Source organism: Podarcis liolepis (genome assembly GCF_965112155.1).
Source record: "Podarcis liolepis genome assembly, chromosome: 2".
Lineage (NCBI taxonomy): Eukaryota > Metazoa > Chordata > Lepidosauria > Squamata > Lacertidae > Podarcis > Podarcis liolepis.
In genome coordinates this window covers 69,901,397-69,921,961 of record NC_139555.1, presented here as the reverse complement: position 1 = coordinate 69,921,961, position 20,565 = coordinate 69,901,397, and the positions used below count along the sequence as shown (strand labels likewise).

Sequence of the window (20,565 nt, the reverse complement as noted above, 5' to 3'; positions counted from 1 at the left end):
TGTTCTTATACTTTCTGGGTAGCATGAACTGTCATTAGTGTGAGATGATGGTGATGATTTTATTTATTATTATTATTTGTATTCAATTTATATCCCACCTGTCCTCTCAAAGGAACCCAGGATGATAAACAACAAGTGATAAAACAGTATGAATATTTTCAAAACAATTCCAATACAGATGCAGACTGGGAAAGACCTCCACTTAAAGGCTTGTTGAAAGAGGAAAGTCAGGCACCAAAGAGACAACAATGACTACACCTGTCTAATAACCAAGGGGAAGGAATTTCAAAGGGAGTTGACTTTTGATCGCTAAGTGCAGTACCAGGCTTTCTCAAAAGAGGTCACCCTTTCCCCAAAGATGCCACTGCAGGGATGAATTCCAGAGGTGCTAAGTGTGTTGCAGCAAAAACAGCAAAGAGTTTTGTGGCACTGTGAAAACTAACAAATGTATATTGGTGCAAGTGTGTATGGGCCAGAGCCCAGTTCTTCAGATGTATAACCTCATTGGATAGGTAGGTTTCCTCAAACATCAAGTGGAGATATTTTTAAGTGAGACCCAAGTGCTAACCTCTTTTCTCTCTTTGGCGATCACTGGTAGCAGAGTAAGATAGTCTTCCATGAACACAGTCTGTAAGTGACTGTGGAGGCCAGTTCTGGATCCACACATCCTTCCACAGTGGGGATATAGGTTTCTGGGCAGGAGTTGATCATGGTGAGAGTTTGCCAAACGCGCCTTCCTCTTAGCTTGTTTCTCCTTTTTGCCCTGCGTTTGTCCTTCTTCAAAGTCCACAACACCTTTGGTAAAGGCTGTTCTCCAGTTGGAGCACTCACAGGCCAGTGTTTCCCAGCTATCAGGGCTTATACTACATTTTTTCCCCAATTTGCCTTGCGAGTGTCTTTAAACCTCTTTTGTTGTCCATTGGTATTTCACTTTCCATTCTTAAGCTGGGAATAGAGTAGTTGCTTTGGAAGACGATAATCAGGCATCCGAACTACTTTCATCTGGTTTATGAATAGACAAAGCTGTATCATTAGTGTGCAGAAATACCTAAAGAGTGACAATTACTTTCTGAAGTGAGCTAAATCACTCCTGTTCTTGTGCTAGGCAGTGGCATAGCGTGGGGGGTGCAGGGGGCCCCGGCCGCACCGGGCGCAACATCTGGGGGTTAGGGTTAGGGGGAGCAAATCCACGGGTTAGGGGGCGCAAATTACTTGCCTTGCCCCGGGTGCTGACAACCCACGCTACGCCACTGGTGCTAGGAGTAAGCCTACTTTCATAAAGACTTCCATATATGCAAAAACTTGAGGTTGATGGCAGTGCAGGGCATCTACTTACCTCTGGGTGCAAATCGCTTCCCATATCTAAAGGAATACACATGGGTATAGCCTTACGTTTTTTGCAGTTCAGTGATTTTTCAGTTTGGCAGTTAGTAGCTTTCTAATAATTTGTGTCTATCACATCATTTTATTGTTTTATTTGGTTACAATGTGGCCAGTGACGTTATTCACCTTGATATTGTACTGTCGGATAAAGTTTGTTTCCCCACCCGCACTTGAACAAAGCCAGCTCACACATGCATGTATCTATCATGTGACTGCTTAGCACTCAGCCAATCACAGTTTAATATATCAACTGACTCTACTGAAAAGCAGTGTGTTTGAGGAAATGTAAAGTGGTATGAAAGTCCTGTCTGTGGCGATTGATCTATAATGGCTCATGCATACATGCCAAATAGTCTGAAGCTGTTGTTGAGCAAAGAAGATCCATGTGTGAAGTACATTTTAAGCTTAATATTTAGCTTTTGTTAGTTTGGTCATATCCGCTTTAGAACACTTATCCTCCTGATTCAGCTACCCTACTCTTGTGGTAGGGCATGAGTGGGGAATCTGTGGTTGAATTTACACCCATAAGCGACAGTCAGCAGGAATGGTCAAGGATGATGGGCGTTGTAGTCCAACAACATTATGAGAGCCATAGTGCACAGTATCATATGGAACTGTTCTTCTGCAAATGTCATTGCCTATGGCAGGCATGGCCAGCCTGCAGCCCTCCAGATGTTGTTGGACTGCAACTCCCATCACCCCTGACCATTGGCCATGATCCTGGAGCTGCTGGGAACTGGAGGTCAACAATATAGGAAGTACTACAGTTTTCCCATTCCTCACTTAAAGGATCCTGATACATACATACCAAAAAAAAAAAGAGCAAATCCACATTCAGTGCATAGAAAATAGTACAGCATTCCTCTTTGTGCAGATTAAAGAAATGCCATGCAAACCAACAGAGTGGATTTATAGATCTGTTATCATATTTCATGGTGTCATGGTGTCATGTGTGCAGAAATAGACATGCTGTTATTTAGCTTCTCTCAAAACAGCCACCCATATGTTAATGTACACTAAAGTATTTTTTTCTTCGTTTTTCTTAAAAACAATTTTTATGTGTTGTATTTAATTTTTAAAAAAGCATCCTAGGCAGTGCATTTGGTTTAAGCCTAGTCTTGTAGGCCTATTAACCACATTCTCCCCATATGAAGCTGCCCTATTCGGTCAGGCCATTGGTCTACTTGGCACTGTTTACTTTGCTTAGCAGCAGCTCTCCACATCCCATGCAACATTCTTCCCTCCCCTCTGATTCCTGCTACGAGAAATACTTCAACTGGATATGGTGGGCATTGTTCCTGGGATGTTCTGCATGAAAAGCATTTGCTCTCCTGCTGAGCTATGCCTCCTCACTTATTATTGGAGTGGATCTGCGGGAAATGTAGCCGTCCAGAACCAAGTGGTAAAAGTCCTCTGGCATCTTCAGCAAAGCTTTAGTCATTGATTTTCATTGGGAAAGATCTCCAATATCACGACTGAGAAGGACCTCTGCCCAAGATGTTCCGAGTCAGAGTAAAGAGAATGCTTCTAGATGGCCCAATGAACGATTTCATTAGAAGCCAACTTTGTATGTTTATATTGATTACAGAGTTCTTTGTAAAAGTGCATCTGTCTTTCACTAATTGAAACATCCCTATAGTCAACCAGAAAATTAAATTAAATGAGAGAGGACTAGGCTTTTCAGACCTGGAAAATATGTCTTACACACTACAGCGGTCCAGAGATCTAAAAGGTAACCAAACAGTAGTTTTATTAAGAATGCAGTGAAACAGCTTCCTTGTCTGAAAGTTGCTTAATTGCAGAAGAATATGTGGTAGTGCACATATGTGGTAGTGGACGCGGGTGGCGCTGTGGGTAAAACCTCAGCGCCTAGGACTTGCCGATCGCATGGTCGGCAGTTTGAATCCCCGCGGCGGGGTGCGCTCCCGTTGCTCGGTCCCAGTGCCTGCCAACCTAGCAGTTCGAAAGCACCCCCGGGTGCAAGTAGATAAATAGGGACCGCTTACTAGCGGGAAGGTAAACGCCGTTTCCATGTGCGGCTCTGGCTCGCCTGGAAGTGTCTGCGGACAGCGCTGGCTCCCGGCCTATAGAGTGAGATGAGCGCACAACCCTAGAGTCTGTCAAGACTGGCCCGTACGGGCAGGGGTACCTTTACCTTTACCTTATGTGGTAGTGCAAAGCATTATACAGTATTCATTCTGCCATTGCTCCATATTAATATTTCAAACTGGCCTATATTTAGAACAACTCTAAACTTAATAACAATTCTAGATAAATTATGGCTTGCTTCTATTGTATGTAAGTGTAATATCTGATTTGTTACTATGCCTCTTGTAGAGTAAGCCTCTCCTTGTCACTTTGGGGTATTTATCTGCCATCTCTGGTTTGTACATGTTAAGAGATCTGACCAGAAATGTTCTTCTCCTGGTCTCTACTTTTTATCACAAGTCCTGTTGATTTAAATTATTTGGAAGAAACCAATCAATTCTTATAACTTCTGCTCTTTCAACATTTGCAGCACCTATACAGGTCTACCCAGACTTGTTGTTTTCAATAGGGTTTATTTCCAGGTAAATAAATATAGGATTTTAGCTTTAGGCTGTAATCTTATACATTCATCTGGGAGTAAACCCCATTTAATTTAATGGGATAAATTTCTGCTTAGACATAGAAGTGTGCTGATCATCTAGTTGTAAACTCTGTTGGAATTATTGACAGCTGAGAGATTATAAAATAGTTCAGTGATGGCAATTCATAGAATCATAGAACTGTAGAGTTAGAAGGTATCCCAAGGGTAATCTAGTGCAACCCCCTGCAATGTAGGAATCTCAACACACGGTCCTCCCATCCAATTTGAAACCATACCAGGCCCTGCTTAGCTTTGCAAATGTGCTAGCAAGTTTATTGCTGCACCAAATGATGATTCTGGATCAGGCCATATGAGCAAAGAAGGTTACAAGAGGGTGCACATCCAGCACCCAGAATTGCCCATTTCTGGATCTAGACCTTAGACATATTGCCAGACATACAGTCTGTGACATCAGCTGTCATACCACCTATCATCACTTGAATGATCTCAGGTGGTGTGCTTCTGCCTTAGGAGGTAAACAATTTTGAACCCAGCCTTCTATAGGTTTTGGGCTACAACACCCAACCAGCACAGCCAATGGGCAGGGATGATGGGAGTTGTAGTTCAAAACCTTTGGAGGGCACCAGGTTGCAGAAGGCTGGTCTAAGCTCATATAGGGGCTATCAGTTTGGCATAATTTTTTACACTCAATAGCAACTGTGCAGCCTGCTACTGTGTACAGGCTGTGTTAGACCAAGGCCAGACCCTCTTGTTTTTCTACTGTACAAATCTTCATCTCTTACTTTTCTAAATAAATAAATAAATGGTTGGATTGGGGCCATGTATGTCCGTTAGGTTCAATGTGGAGCTAAACATCTCTTTCATATAATTTGACAGGGCCTAAATTTGCTTAACTTTGTTTGGTTCATGCCCCTTGTTAGTAGTGCAGGGGTAAGATGCATACAAAGAGTAGACTGGGGGCTTGGCAGAGCTGTTGGGAATTGGCACTGGATTGCAACAGCTGCTGTGTAGGATTCTGGCCTGCTTTGCAGAAAGAGCTTTGGGGAAAGACATACTTGTTAGGAACCCCTTGCTTGTCTTTCCAAGCCCATTCCTTGGAGCAGTGTTTGCAACAAATGTTGGGTTCCCAATGCCAGAGGGTAATCCTTTCCCACCAAGCTCAGAGCTTCTCAGAGATGGATCTCAGACACAGCTCTGTTGTCAGGGATCAGCTGGAGAACAGCTGCCTGTAGAACAATCTTCTCAGTGTGGGTAGCAGACAGCAGGCCAAACGGGGAGACCCACCCCAGAAAACCTGGCCAGGAGCCTTGACTGCAATGCTATCTCTCTATTCCCGTTCATCACCCTGCCGAACTTCCCATACAATATGGCCTCTCCTGACACACCCATGTCTTTTCTAAATTGCCACTTGCCAGATCCAGCTCATCATTGATAGCCTCTCTACTGGACTATTACACCGAGCTGAAAGGCTGAACACCCATCATTCCCACACACCATCCTCTCACTCCTCCATTGAGGCCCTGTTTGACGGGGGAGGGACCTGTTGCCCCAGATGTTGCTAGTCTCAAGTCCCCCCTTTGGCTAAGCTGGCTGGGGCTGGTGGGAGTTGTAACCCATCAACAGTTGGGGAGCCACAGGTTCCCCACCACCACTGTTAATCAATGATACCTTTTTGTTGTTGGCATTTATGGAGCAGAATTAAGGTAGCCTATAGCCTATCATACTTCTACCATAAAGCTCATGTCATCCATACCAATGGTAAGTATTGTGTACTGCAGCTGTATGGAGAAAACTGGCCTGAATGACATTCACATAGACATAAGTGGTACCTCGGGTTAAGAACTTAATTCGTTCTGAAGGTCTGTTCTTAACCTGAAACTGTTCTTAACCTGAAGCACCACTTTAGCTAATGGGGCCTCCCGCTGCTGCCATGCCGCCGGAGCATGATTTCTGTTCTCATCCTGAAGCAAAGTTCTTAACCCGAGGTACTATTTCTGGGTTAGCGGAGTCTGTAACCTGAAGTTGTCTGTAACCTGAAGCTTCTGTAACCCGAGGTACCACTGTAATAGTAATAATAATGTGTGAGATGACTTCTGTGAAGTATGGTATTGCTTTATGGTGCACAGACTACCATGGAAGGATATCCTGGGCTTGATAACCAAAGAAAACAGAGGTGAAGTAGGGACATGCATGATGTCCATTCATATGAAAATATGTGTAATGATGTTACGGCTGCTGTGGCTGCTCCTCATTGGTTTTCAGCGGTGTAGTTTCCTGAAAAATATTAGACTCATCATTTAACATAAATAGAAATTGTGTCTGGGAAATCTTTTTTAAAAGTTAAAAACAAAACCAGTCTTGGCTTATTCAAAAGAATATTGTGAGGATGTATGACTAGCAGATTACTTAACCCTGAAAGCAGATTGCTAGTCAGCTTGGTGAAAAAAGGAAATGGATCCAAAGGAGAGATACTGTAGCTGAACAGAAAGAAACATACTTCCTTTAAGAATGGGATTTCTACCTATTGGATTCATATTAAATAGGGTAACAGTGTTTAATTCTAAGGTGTAGAACTGAGACACTCTATAGGAATCTCTAATATGATCCTAACATGATGACACATAGTTCAACAATACATGGTGAGTGAAACGTTTCTGCCTTTTACTGTGCATTAAGGCCACATTTCTACACACACTTACCTGGGAGTCTCATCAAATGCATTGGGAATTAGTTCAGAGTAGACATTCACAGGATTACACGGTCAGGCTTGTTGATCATAAGATTTCTGATGCTTACTTGAGAGTAGGCCATTTCTCTCAGTGGGGTTTACTGTCAAGTAAATGTGCATAATACTGGGCTGCATGCAGAACAGCTGATCACCTACAGTCTTAAAGACTAGCCATGTACAAACCTTCACTTCAAGGTAATGACTGTAAAAATGGTTTCCTTGGCAAGGCTGCATTTAGTCCAGTGCTCCTGACAAAGCAGGCCATGATGGAGAACACCTGTCCCTTCTCATATGGCCCCAGCAGTTGGTAGCCAAAAGATATGCTGCCTTTGGATGTGGAATATGGGGACATCCATTGTGGGAGAGATCTACCCACTATGAATTTGCCAAATACTTTTTAAAAAGTCACTCAGTTTTACTGTTCTTGAGTACGTAGCAGAAGTCTAATCTATTGACTCAGCTCATTCCTATGCAGCCAGCAATTCTGTGCTCCTAATTCTTCCTAAACTCCTAGTTTAACCGTTGGCATCATGGGCCACTCCCTGCCCGACTCCTCTTGCACCTGCCCTTTATCCAGGCTCTGCTCGGCAATTTGCTGTCTGGCATGTGCTTCTTTTATAGCTACACTCTAAGGAGTGGGAAAGCCAAGATGGGGAGAGTGGGGGCGGGGGAAGAGAGGGAAAAGACAGGCACTTGGCTCTGCTTCAGTTGTGTGGTTCAAAGGCAAATATTTCTGCTGGGCAAGGGAAGCCTCTTCTGCTCTTGAAGAATGCCGACAAGGCGGCGGGGGGGGGGGGGATACCCAGGCCTTTCACAACAAAGCAGCTCAGGCTGCTCCTCTGTGCCCTTGCAGTCACGGCAGGAGGCAGAGTTTTTAAAAGGTCTGCCACTGAACTTCGGAGAGAGGCTCGGATGGAACCAAAAATAGGGAAGGCCTACCAGTGACCGTGATGGGCATACAGAGCTATTGAGCTGCCATCACATAATCCTGCAGAAAGATCCCGAGGGAGATGGTAATTTCCCGGCACCCCCTTTGCCTGATCACGAGAGACAGGTAGAGCACAAGCTGACTGTTCTCCCAGTATTCATAATCACATCAAGGAAGTAGGTTAGTGGAAGCTGTCACTGGCTGCAGAAACACAATTTGGGATGACATGTACAGAGCGGCAGATGCGGCAGGGAAGCGAACAGGCATCCGCAGCACACGGGAGGTCAACATTGTCTTATCAGACCACAGGAGAGGGATCCTTGGCCAACAGCAGCTCAGCGCAACAGGGCTCCAGAAAAAAACCCCAAGGCCACGCTTGAACTTCGTGGGAGGCAATGCTCCCCCAAGGAAGGCAGAGCTCAGCGTTATGGCGGAGGCAGCGAAGCAAAACCCAGCACTGAAGCCTTCTGTGCCTCGCCCTCAAATTACAGCAAATGCTGCTGGAGTCAAGTTACAAAATATAAAATTTGCTCCACCCACGAAGGCTAAAAATTGCTTGTTTGTCCCCAGCGAGTTTGGGGCAGGCTTGATGCTGGGCCTCTCAAATGAAATAATTTTTTTTTAAAAAAAGAAGAAATAATGAGCGGCCTGGGGTGCGGCAAGGAGCTCCTGAGCAAGTTTCTCTTTAAATGTAGCTAGTCTGGATAAGGGAGGGAGCCATGTGATGTGGGTAAACTTCTGCTGTTAAGAGAGCCATAAATAGGGAAGGCCTTTTACAGAACCTTCCTTTCTCCCATCCTGGCAGAGTTTAAAATAGATGGGATGGGCTTAATGACTGCTTGTAAGCTTGCCAAAGCGAGGCCTGGAGCAAAAAAGCTTTGGAGCAGCAACAGGGACTGGGAGGGAGGGAGGGAGCACACAGCCTAGCCGTGCTTTCCTGCCCTTCTGCAGCAGAAAAGCTAACAAGGCTGGGCTGGGAATCTTATCAGAGGCGCCATGTGCTCCCCTTTCTCTTTTTGCAGGCACACACATACACAAGACTAGCAAATGGCACAGACTCCCAAAGAAAGAAGGTGGGGGGGGGGGAGCTGCTCTGACAGTAGTGGGTACGGCTGGCGGTGGAACACATGGAGGCCTGCCACTCAGCCTCTTCAGAGGAGATGCTAGAAAGCTTTTAAGCATCCATTTTCTCATTCTCTCCACATTCTCCTTCTGAATGCGGCCTGATTAACACACGGCTGAACAATCCAATTCATAGCCTTAGGGTGCAGCAGGAGCCACACACCAAAAATAGCAGCAGGAAAGTTTCAAACTTGCAATTGCTGAATGCAAGAAGGCAGCAGCTGCTCTGTGCTGCCAATTACCCACCTTGACAGAGGCCGATTTGCCTTCCAGAAAGAGAAGACAAACCACAGGCTCCATTCTATACTTCATGTCAATCAGTTGCCCAAAAGATGCATGCAAACCATCCTGGGCTTGCAGCATGCCCTAAGTTAGGACCTGTGAGTCTGCACTGCTGGAGTTAAAACAAGGCTTGTGGCAAGTTCAAGGTGAATCAATCTGTTGTTTCCAGGTGTGTGTTTTTTTCTCTGCAAGAGCCTAATGCACAACAAAGAGTCTTGTGGCACCTTAAATACGTAATGTCAAATGCAATGTGGCAGATGCTTTTGTGGACTAGAGTCCATCCACTTCACTGAATGCATGAAGATTTTCCTAAGTGGCTGGTATAGGCACATGTTTTAACTGATTTCAAGCTTGTATTTTTCTCTTGCTGTAACCTGCCCTGGGACTTTGTGGTGAAGGGAGGATAACATACATTCTTTTTGGGGTAGTGATGATGGTAAATGATGAGGTCAGAGGAAATGCAATGCAAAGAAGTGCAATAGTCATTCCATTACTAACAGTGATAAATCACAAAGATTGTGTAGTCCAATCTTCAATTTGTGAAGATAGTAAACATAGCCTTAAAAATCTAAATATTAAAAACTTAATTTTGTCCTACTTATGATGAAAATGGAAAAAGGATGTAGAAAATTGGAAAAATGTGACATTAACATGGCTGGTCAGAATAGCAGTAAGAAAAGAAAATATCACACCCAAGTGTCATGAAGATGAAAACCCCACACACTCACTGGCCTGGGCTCCCCAGGAGGGAAGATGGAATCCTGTGTGTTCTATATAGCAGCCTTCACCAACCTGGTGCCCTCCAGGTAGGTTTGGACTACAATTCCCATAATCCCCCGTCAGCACAAGCTAGCTGTGGCTGATGGGAGTCAAAGTCCAAATATGCCTGGAGGGCACTAGGCTGACAAAGGCCAATATACAACATAATCGTAGAATCAATTCTGAACATTCTTCCAGACACTTAACGTGATAAAGAAATGCCTTCAGATCCATTCTTGCAGTAAGAGGGATCCTTGTGTGGAGAGCCAGTGAGGAGGAGTGGGAAGTGCTGGACTAGGATCTGGGAGATCAAGATTCAAATCCCTACTCAGGGTTGTTGTGAGGACAGAATGGAGATGGGGAGAAGTGTGTACCCCACCTGGAGCGCCTTGGAGGAAAGGTGGAATATAGAAATAAAAATCATGATGATAAAACATTCCTGGTGTGTGGGTGTAACACGGGCAAAGAATTTTTCAGCCCAAGGGTTGCATTCCCTTGTGGGGCTTCATGCCAGTGGTGGGTGGGAACAAAGGCAAAAAAGCAGCTAGTGCACTGGACACTTGAGGTCAGGATGAATCAGAGGTTTGCATGTACCGAGATTTCCAGCCAGGGAACAAAGAGGCACAGTCACAGTTCAAGGCACATTCCAGTCAGGCAAAGGCGGTCAAGGGAGGGTATGGAGGAGCAGGATTGGAGACAAGTACGGCCTGAGGACAAGCGTGTCCAAGGAAGAGCCCAAAGACCAGACAGAGATGCCTCATTTGGCCTCCAGGCCTGAGGCGTCTCCACTCATCCCATGCGTCTCTGTGAGCAGAGCAGAATGCAGAGATGTGCTATATCCAGGGAGGATCTTTATAATATGCAAGCACCCGCCCTCCCTGCCTATACCCATTCTTGTGACAGGCATTTTACTAGTTAATAAATCATGGCTAACTTTAAAAAAACACACACCAAAAACCAGACACATTTTAGGAAGATAGCAACACAGTGAGCAGAGTAGCTAAGAATACATAAGCAAACCACATAAGCAAACCACCAATAGTAACTTAGAAGGAACTTCTGAATCATTCCTTGTATGTTGCAGTCCAGTTTGGCATATCCAGGGCCTTGCAAGGACACGTAACACAGTAGACTGTAGCATTAGATTCACTTCAATCCAGCAAGCCAATAAAGTTTACCAGTTTCCAGAACAGTGCTTGAAAGCAAGATGCACACAGAATCAATAAAATGTCAATCTTACTGACTGCAAGTCCATACCTACTACACATAAAATGTATAAATCATCACAGCTTTTTGCTCTATCACCAGCTGAGCATTTGAAATTTGAGCTGCAAGCTGAGTTCTGGTCACATGGTATTGTTTCAGGTTCCTCTGAGGATGAGCAATGTTTTGAACCAATATGAATTTTGCATTTGTGAGCAAAGGAACGGCAATGCCTACCAATTAGGTTAAATTTCACAGAGAGATTTGCAGAAACTGATTTAACTTGCACGGTGTGCAAACCAGTGATGGAAATGGATTGCACATCTTGCCAGAATTCCCTCATCTTTTGCTGGTATGCTTAAACTCATTGATTGATGTGGTTAAAATGTTTTGGGAGTGCTCTGCACCTGGCTAACCATGGCAGCTTTCACCACTGGTTTAAAAACAAGTACAAATAAGGCAAGTTCTTGGTTCAGAAAAGATGAAATAAAAAATGCCTTGAGACGAGGTTGGTGACTTTTAACAACAACTGTGCATTAAGTTTTGTGGATAAATAATGATAGTAAGAGCTAGTGCTGCCATGAATCATTTCATGCTGCAGTCTTTTTAGAGGTGGTTAAGTTGAATGGCTAGTGTGCAACTGCTGTCACACAGAAACACCTCCATAACTGACCTTTGGCTCATTTCTGTGACTGCTTTACTATGGCCATTAAATCATTTCAGAGTCCTACCTGTTCTATGTGTTGTTGGTCCTCAAGGATAAACATATCTGAAAAATCATCTGAGTACAAGCTACGATTTCTTCATCACTTGTCCTGTTGGTGTTGTTCATTTTAAAATTATGAGCATGTTTAAATCTCACTCAGGGTCAAACAAGTAGGTTGGTGTTGTGTGGATCAAAACTGGAACCACAGGAGGGAGAGGATTAACCCTTGCCTGCCACACCACGGTTCCAAAGATCATGCTGTCCTCCCCTTTCCTCCAAATATAGTGCTTGGCATCCCCCTAGGCATGATCACCTCCACACCTGCCCTTTAAAGTGTGTGTGTCTGTAGGACAAGCATGCAAAACCAAGCAATGGGTTGTATCCAAAGTAGAGCTATGGGTCTTGTTTTGTCAGTGCAAGGATTTCTGCTTGCACAATTGAACTTTCCCCTCTCTTTTGCCCACCATGCCTCCGCTAAATCTGTTCTAAGGGTTCCCCCAACCCTCCAGAACAGATGTGGAGAGGGCACACTTGGGGAAGAAGTGAAGGAGTTCCACCATGCAAGCAGAAATCCTTGTACTGATGGAACAAGTGCACTGGATACTGTTCTATGGGTTGTATCTAACTCAGAGAATTGAAATTAATGGTCCCAAGTTAGCCATGTCCATTGATTTCAATGGGTTTCCTTGGAGTGTGGCTAATGTTAGTTACAGCTTGGAAGCTAAAGGAGAATGAAAAGCAGGGAAGTTGAGATCAGTGAAATTGTTTTGGATGTAACCAACAATGCCACTAGCTCCAGAACATAAATGGATTGTGCATTATAACCTTGCACACCCTGATCCTATGCATTTACTCATAAGTAAATCCCACAAAGGGTTTAATTAGATTTGCTTCCAAGTGAGCGAGTATATACGGTAATTTTAACCAAGCAGCATATACATATTTAAGAACATAAGAAGCTGCTCAATGTCCGTCCACCTGTTCTCACCATGGCCAACTATACTCTGCAGCAACAGGTATTCAGAAGCAAACTGCTGCCACCCAGAGAGGCAAAGCATAGCCACCATGGCTAGCAGTCACTGATAAGGCAGATTCATGCATGATAAAGCTAATTCTTTTTTAAAGTCATCCAAGTTGGTGGCTATCACTGCTTTGTTTTTTTAATCTTCTAAGGGACTTACTCTTTAATAAGTGAAATCTGGTCTGCAGCCATAGTGTGTTCCTGTGTACTCAGTTTCACTTTGTTCAATGAAGCTTACTCCGCAATAAGGCTTGAAGCCTCAACAATGTAGAAAAATATTAACTAGTGCAGGTAAAAACCCAGTAAAACCAAATACAAACAGCTAAGTGTTGGTGACTTTTATGTGCAGGGAGACCACTTTCCTATAGAATTGAAACTGTGGTACGTTAATATTCTAGTACATCTCATTTTATTGATATTTATTACTCTAGCTCAGTAATTTTAGGGTATAGAACAGCAATTGAGATGTTAAAGAAATGGATAGATGTTTCAGACGTGTTCCCAGTCTGAATTATAGAAAGGGAACAGGAAAACTGTAAACCTTGAATCAAAGGAGTGACAGTTTAAATGTTCACCATGAAGCAATATAAATGAAAAAGGTGGCTATGAAGTCCAATTCTCTCCTACCCTATACCTTCTCCTAAGCCAGCATCTTGCAGATCTCTACTAAGGTTGTTGCTCTAGTCATCGGCAGGGAGAAGCCCATTCTTCCACTGCTAAGAGGGCAGAAAGCAAGCAAAGGTATGAGGCCATAAACTGCAAAAACCAAAAATACCATCCAGTATTGCTTTTACACAGTACAGTTGTCCTTTGATGACTTGGGACTCTTACTGGACTAAGAGATTTAAATTCATGTTCAGCCAAGAACACACTGGGTTGTCTTGATTAAGGGCTGCAATCTTATACCCACCTAACTAGGAGTAAGCCCCATTGTACTTATCATGTACATCACCATACCTCTATTTCTCATCTGTAAAATGGAACCTAGTGAGCTACAAAATAGGGTTGTTATGAGGATGCATAAGAATTGAGACACACTTGACAAAACAACATAACATATATTTGTAACGTATATGGAGAACGGTGCCTTGGTATTTGAAGGCTGCGACTCCAGGAATCTTTTATTGGTTTGACACTCAAAATAATTCCTTCCAGTAACGCAACCTTTGTACTACTTGTCAACTTCACTCTGACCTTTTTCTTTTTTTAAAAAAATGGAGAAATAAATCTTTCTTTCATCACCGGGGAGGATTTAAGCAGATATCATTGTGCTTTGTTTCTCACAGCTCCTAAACTGTAAAATCTTTAAGCCAGTAATGAGTATACAGTCTTGAATTATGCAAAGCAGAATGGAGCTCACTTACCGCACTCAACAGAGCACCCTCGAGATCAGTGGGACTCTTCTCCTGCACTTTCTACAGCTTCTTTTCCAGTCTGAGCTTTCTATGTTATGGGAATATTGTGTGCTGGGAACCCAGAGGGGTCTAACGGAAGAGCTCACTAGTCTCTGCGTTTGTAGTAAAGTACACTGGTTTATTTACTTGATATGTTTCTTTACAGAATGCAGAAAACACATTTTTAAAATAATTATATAAGGACATAAAAACACATCAGTGGTTGGTGAACACTTTTAATACAAGATTTTCTCCCACCATTACAGTGTCTAGTGGCATAAATAAACAGCACTGGTGCTTAGGGGGAAGGCGGCTGATGAGAATGCCATTGTTATTATTCTGTTCACTGCCCCTTCGCCTCCAGTTTCTATGGTGACAGGTAGGCCCAGGCCTGAAACCGTTTGCGCTTGCGCATGACCATTATAAAGTGGCATCAGTTGCTAGGGACAACGGCACTGTTTGGAAGGCCCTTCTAACTTGCAGCATTTGGGCTTAGGAGGCTGTGTGTGTTGATAACTTGGAGACATCTGAAATGCAGGCCTGCCAGTATAGATTTTGGCACTGTGCTGCCATGGTCGCTAGCTTGTGGGGGGAGGCATTCTTACAAACGTATTTCTAGTGTCTGTTCAAAAGCAGTCTGCCCTAAGTGGTGCCACTTAATCCCTTTCCCTTCAACCAGTTCTCCTGTGTGTGGAGCGGAATCCATCGCTTCTCCTCATCTGAGACACACACCAACTTTCAAGCACTGAAGGGATAGAGGAGAGGTGTGTGGTTGTTTTTTTAAGGGGGAAAAAACTTTGTAGGGCAAATCTATACCTGTCAAACTAGACAAAGGCTAAACCTGAAGCATTCTTTACAGTCACCCTCACTTCAACACAAACCCCTCCAGCCCACCTCAGGGGGCAGAAGCAGAGTGCAGAACTATATGGGGCCATAGTCAAATTAACAATTGTTTTAATAGACAAAATCCTATTCAAGTAGACAAAAAAAGGCTTGATGGGAAATGCCACCCTAGCAAGTTCAGAGGTGAAGGCCATTTTAGCCATTCATCCACTAGTGTGTTAACTGGCCATGTCAGCACACCATCATACTTTGCAAAACAGTCAATATGGCTTAAAAGTGTCTGCTTTGTGTGCAAAGTCAGCCAGAGGCTGCCCAGCCCCCAGCCAGGGGATGGACTAATTATTGCAAAGGGCTTTTCCTCCCTCTAATGTACCAAAAATAGTCTCAAATGGACAAGAAAAATTAATAACTCATGCTTAAAATCATTTTGTTGAAAGGGGGGGAGAAAGGCATGGGGGGTGACCTTGACAGTCACTCCAACTTCCCAGGAGAGACATGTGGAAGTTCATTTTTTAAAAAGGCAAGAAACCTAGACATGGCTCTAATATTTAAAAACAATGACTATGAGAGACCAAAAAGAAAGGGAAAAAAAACCCAAAATGAGCAAAGCAGTCAGTCCCGTTGAATTGATACTAAGAAGCTAAGCTCATACAAACTGCTGGCAGCATTACCATTTTTAATCACTTTTTTTTAATAAAACAATTTGAGGCTGTATCAAAAATTTAGTAAAAAATTAGAGCTGAGAGTTCACTGATTTTCGCTATGAACTATTTCTGGCGCGCACGTGTTTTTTATTTTATTTTGCCAACCGCCAGACAGCTACTATTGCGTCTGTGTGTGTGCAGAGGACAGCAGTGAGTGATTGGGGGGGAAGAGGGACTGTTCCAATACTGTGGTCCAGGAGGAGTCTTGATGTGAGGAAACTGCATTACACTACATAAAAATATTGCATCTTCACCAAAATATCTCAAGAGTGTTTCGAAAGCCAAAGGATGCCTTCCAGATGAAAAATCTCAGCACAGCACCATGACCCTTGCAGCCTGCAGCTACCACTGTTGGGGCCCCAGTTTCCGAAAGGCAGCAAATGCTGCTACATAGCTAGATTCAACCCTCTCTCTCGCTTCTTTTTTCTTTTTGGTAATTGCAAAGAGCTCTCCAAACTCCATCCCTTTTTCAGAAACCTACGGCTATCGGCCTGGCATCGGTCCAGCAATGGCAGGCTGGAGCAACAAGAGCTTGCAAAAAGGACCCCAGCTGATGACTGAACTGTATAATGTGTGAAAAAATAGGATTCCTTTGATTAAAAAAGACGGTCCCTCAGCCTGACTGGCATTGGAAACACCCCTGGAGCTTATTTGTAGTAAAGCATTTCCCCTCCCCCTCCCCATTCTATACATACAAGTTTAGGTAACAGCAATTAAATGTAAAAACTTAACATTGACCTCAGAAAGTCCTCCGGTTTTAATTTTTTAGGCTACGTTTCATGTTATGCCCTGTAGCTAGACACACGTGAAATAGAAAAAACAGTACAGTTAGTTTTAAAGGCAAACAGCAGAGACCCAGCGTGCCACCCCTAGCGCTGCCTGCATGTCCAGCCATTCTCCCTTTGCACAAGATGCTTCGAGACGCCTGCTGTCAGAAATACTTTTTGAGCCAAGTAGATTCCCCCCCCTATGAATAAACAAAACAAAAGCTGTTAGGCAAAAATAAAATCAGTGTCCCGAAAATTCCACAAGCACTGTGGTGTAGCAAACGCATTCGGAGAGAGGGCCTGCCGGGACCGGGCTACGTTTGAGCTTATGTATGTTGGTTTCCTAATTGGTAACGGATTCGCAGGCCACCGACCCCTACAGACAACACTGGTGTGGAACTATAGGCCCCATCTCCGCAAGCGCCTCTTGTTCATTAAGGGGGGACGTAGGGAGGTGGAGACCTGTAGGGGGTCATGTTCTTCGGACGGGAGCCTTTGCCCTCCATGGGTGCTGTGAAGGGAGGGGGTGGCTGGTAGGGCGGTGCGTTGGGGTCTTCGTCTCGCAGTGGCGTGTACTCTCCTATGGTGTCTTGGTTGAGCGGGGTGGTTTCTGGCATATTCTGATTTGGGTACTCTGGGGGTGGGAGAGGGGCTTTCTCCTCCTGTAGAATCAGCGGCATGCTGGAGGAAGGGGGAGGCTTGGAGTCATCCAGCTCATCGGCAAAGATGATGGGCACTCCCTTCTTGATAAAGGTGGCTTGGTCTTCTATGGTGAGCTTGCCTTTTCTCTTCTTGCGATAGCAAATCATAGCGATGATCCCAGCAATCAGCAGGATTGCTGCCACCACCACAGCGGGGATGACCGTGTGGAGGTACACATCGTCTTCGCTGGTCTTTTCTGGATCCCGCGGAAGCACAACTGTAGGCGGTGCCGTTGTAGGAAGTCCTTCTCTATAGAAAGGAATAAACTGAATGCGTCCGCAGCTACCAGCACCAATAACGGAAATGTTCTTAGCCGGGAACTCTGGCGCTAAGGCATTCTTGAAAGCGTGGCTTGGCTTGCCAGAATTATCAGCAATTTTTCTGCTCATGGTGCGAATCATCTCTTTGGGGCATGGATCCAAAGGCAGAGTATTGTTTGTCCACTCAACTATAATGGAGCCGTTGACAATGTTTTCTATGGTAATAGTGCTACTGTTTCTGTCTCCGAGGGCAAAAGCCAACTTCTTCACCAACAAAATTTTCTTATGAATGTCATTGACAACTGTAGTATAGTCTCCCTCTAATGCGGCTTTAAATTTAACGGGAGGCACCTCGTCGGCTCCAAGACCATGGACAAATATTTCAAATGCATCCACTGTTGAAAGGCCCCCTTTGTCTGTGGCATGCATGAAAAATTCATGCCTGCCTGAGTGTGTGCGATTGGGTAGTCCATACATGAGCTGACTAGTGCTATTGAACTGCACCCACGAGTTTTCTTCCAATGGCTTCTCATTTTCTAGTTTCATGGTCAACTGCAGTTTATCAGTGGTGGTATCTTCCTTGTCATAGAAAGTGTCTGAAGGTATCTTGAGTTCAAAGTACGTGCCCACCCACGCATCAACCCTGTCAATGTGGTTTTTCAGTTCTGGCGGATCATTGGGCACACGGGGAGTTCCAACTGTAGTGGTGCGTATGCGAGTTGGTGGCGAAACTCTTTCTGGTGGAATGAAAGGCGATTTAGTAGTCCCGGGAGTCTTTGGAGGTCGAGGAATTTTGGTGGGTCTGGGAGTTCTTCGTGTCGTGCTCGTATCGGTGGTTGATGGTGTGGACGGTTTTGGCGTGGTTCTTTTTGGTTTCTTTGTTGTGGGCGGTGTAACTGCTGCAGTAGGTTCAACTTGCCCAGTCATTGTTGGCCGGATCTGGACAGGGGTAGTAGAAACTGCTTCTATCATTCTGGTTGGCTGAATTGGTCCAAGGGTTGGTGTCTGAACAATGGCACCTCTTGTTCTAATAGTAACTGTGGGTTTCCTAGGCAATGGAACAGGCTCTCTTACTGGAGGAGCTGTTGTTTCAGTGGGAGGTGCAATGGCTGGGGAAGTGGGTGTGGGAACAATTCTAATTGGCGGTTCTTGGAGGGCTGTTGTCGGAGGCCCAACAGCAGTCACAGGGGTTGGTGTAGCATTAATCTGCCGCCTTATTCTCTTTGGAAGATTAGGCTTCTTGTTTGCAATGTGCCAGCCAACCACGGGGTAGCCAAGATGAGCAGACATTGTACCTTCCTTAGCTGGAGATTCAACATTGCTTATGTTTGGGACACTATTCTGGCTCAAAGAACAGCCTAGTTTCCAAGATAGTAAGGCTCCATTTTCCACCACTTTCTTTGCGTTCCCTGGGCCAGCCATGAAGGCTGACATGTCAAAGAGTCTATTATTTACAACGGGAACCAATTTCATGTTATAAAGTTCCACTTCTGAGAAGGTTTTCATTCGGTTTAAAAGTTCCATCCTCTGCTTTGGTGTCATTTTTGTTAAGTCAGCATCCAAAATTACAGTCAAAATAGTGACTGGTTCCTCTGCGCTACACACAAACGGTGCTACTTCATTCACATCTTGTGAAGCCACCCGTACCGACTGAGGTTCATTATGATCTTCTGGGTGAACCTCAATGGAAAAGACATTGGTGGTTTGGGGCACGTAGCTTCCATTAGATACCAGATGCATTGAATTCACTGAGATATAATGAATGCCTTTATCTGTATCAAGCGGGAGACCTTCCAAGGTGCTACTCTCTGGTTCCCAATGCAACCAAGAAGGCAAAGTTTCTTTCCCAGCTTCGGTAATCTATGAAAGAGAAAGAAAGAAACAGTCACAGGTAGTTACAACATTCGTTAGAAATAATAATAATAATAATAATAATAATAATAATAATAATAATAATAATTTTTATTTATACCCCACCCTCCCCAGCCAAGGCCGGGCTCAGTATAAGTATAACAGTAAACTCTGGTCTTTAAAGTTTGTGCAACAGGCGTTTAAGAACCCCTCCAGCAAGTACACATGGAATGTAAATCTTGAGAAGTAGCTCAACTTGACAGGTCAAAGAGATTGAAAACAACCAATTAATAAATTAAAACAGGATTGAAAACAGACACTCACTTGGTTGCCTAGGGCAGGTGACTAGGTAGAGAAACTTTTGTTAAAGGTAATGTTGTTGGCTCTTTTTGCTTTTTGACTCATATATATATTTTCAAAGGAGCCCAGGGTGGTAAAACAAACGATAAAACCATAAAAACATATTCAAAACCATTTCAAGACAGATGCAGATGGGTAAAAAATTTAACTGAAAAGGCTTGTTGAAAGGGGATGGTCAAATAGGTACCAAAAGGTTTTTCCTAATAAAAAGAAAACACATAACTGAAACTCTTCAACTATCAAATTTAAAATGATCAAAGTGGTACTTAAGTCGTGCACTCAGTGTGTCTAGCGTGTTCCAATGTAGACAGAGGACCCTGATTTTTCACTGCTTCTTTACAGTATGCCTAGCCATTTGCATCAGGGCAACATGAGCAAACACAAAGTTCTACCAGAAAAGTGGAAAGATACGTACTGTTCCAAAGGGCCACCAGGAGCCAGAAAGAACAAACAAGAGTCCCCTTTTAAGGTTCCTGCTGGTGGTTCTGCTAGACCAACTTTATTGCTTCAAATATACATAATTGAAACACTCTAGAAAAAGTTTTTCAGAAACTTAAGGACACCAGTTAAGGATTCAAGTGTACTAAGGTCTCCTGAGTCATTTGTACTCAGGAACAGAACACTTGATTATATACTTTCTCATAAGTAACTCTGTTGCATGACATGCGGCAGCGCTTAGTTCTCAGAGTCCAATTACATATATGAATGTATACTCAAAATCCTCTGGCCTACTTTAGAAAGTGGAAACTTAATGTACGAAAAAAAGCAAAAAAGCATTCCCATATGTCAAAAAGGATCTTATTAGAGGTCACTGCACCTAGTTCCACCTCTTTGATTCCTGTTCCTTATTTCTTCCATTTCCCCTCAATTATATAGCTTTCGGTTATAACTCTGTATTTCATGGTGTTGTGGATAGGAAGGAAGGAAGGAAAAGAGGCATGGATGAAACCTGTATACTTTTG

At 43.8% G+C, this 20,565-nt stretch overlaps 1 protein-coding gene across 2 annotated transcripts in view; it reads right to left on the bottom strand.

Moving 5' to 3' along the window:
• Positions 1-14,234: 14,234 nt before the first annotated feature.
• DAG1 (dystroglycan 1) overlaps positions 14,235-20,565 on the bottom strand; it is a 64,049-nt gene continuing 57,718 nt past the window's right edge. For both annotated transcript variants that reach the window (XM_083488597.1, XM_083488596.1), the window contains exon 3: positions 14,235-19,252. In XM_083488597.1, the coding sequence (XP_083344723.1) occupies positions 16,865-19,252 (2,388 nt within the window). In that variant the 3' untranslated portion in view covers positions 14,235-16,864. The remainder of the gene's footprint in view (positions 19,253-20,565) is intronic.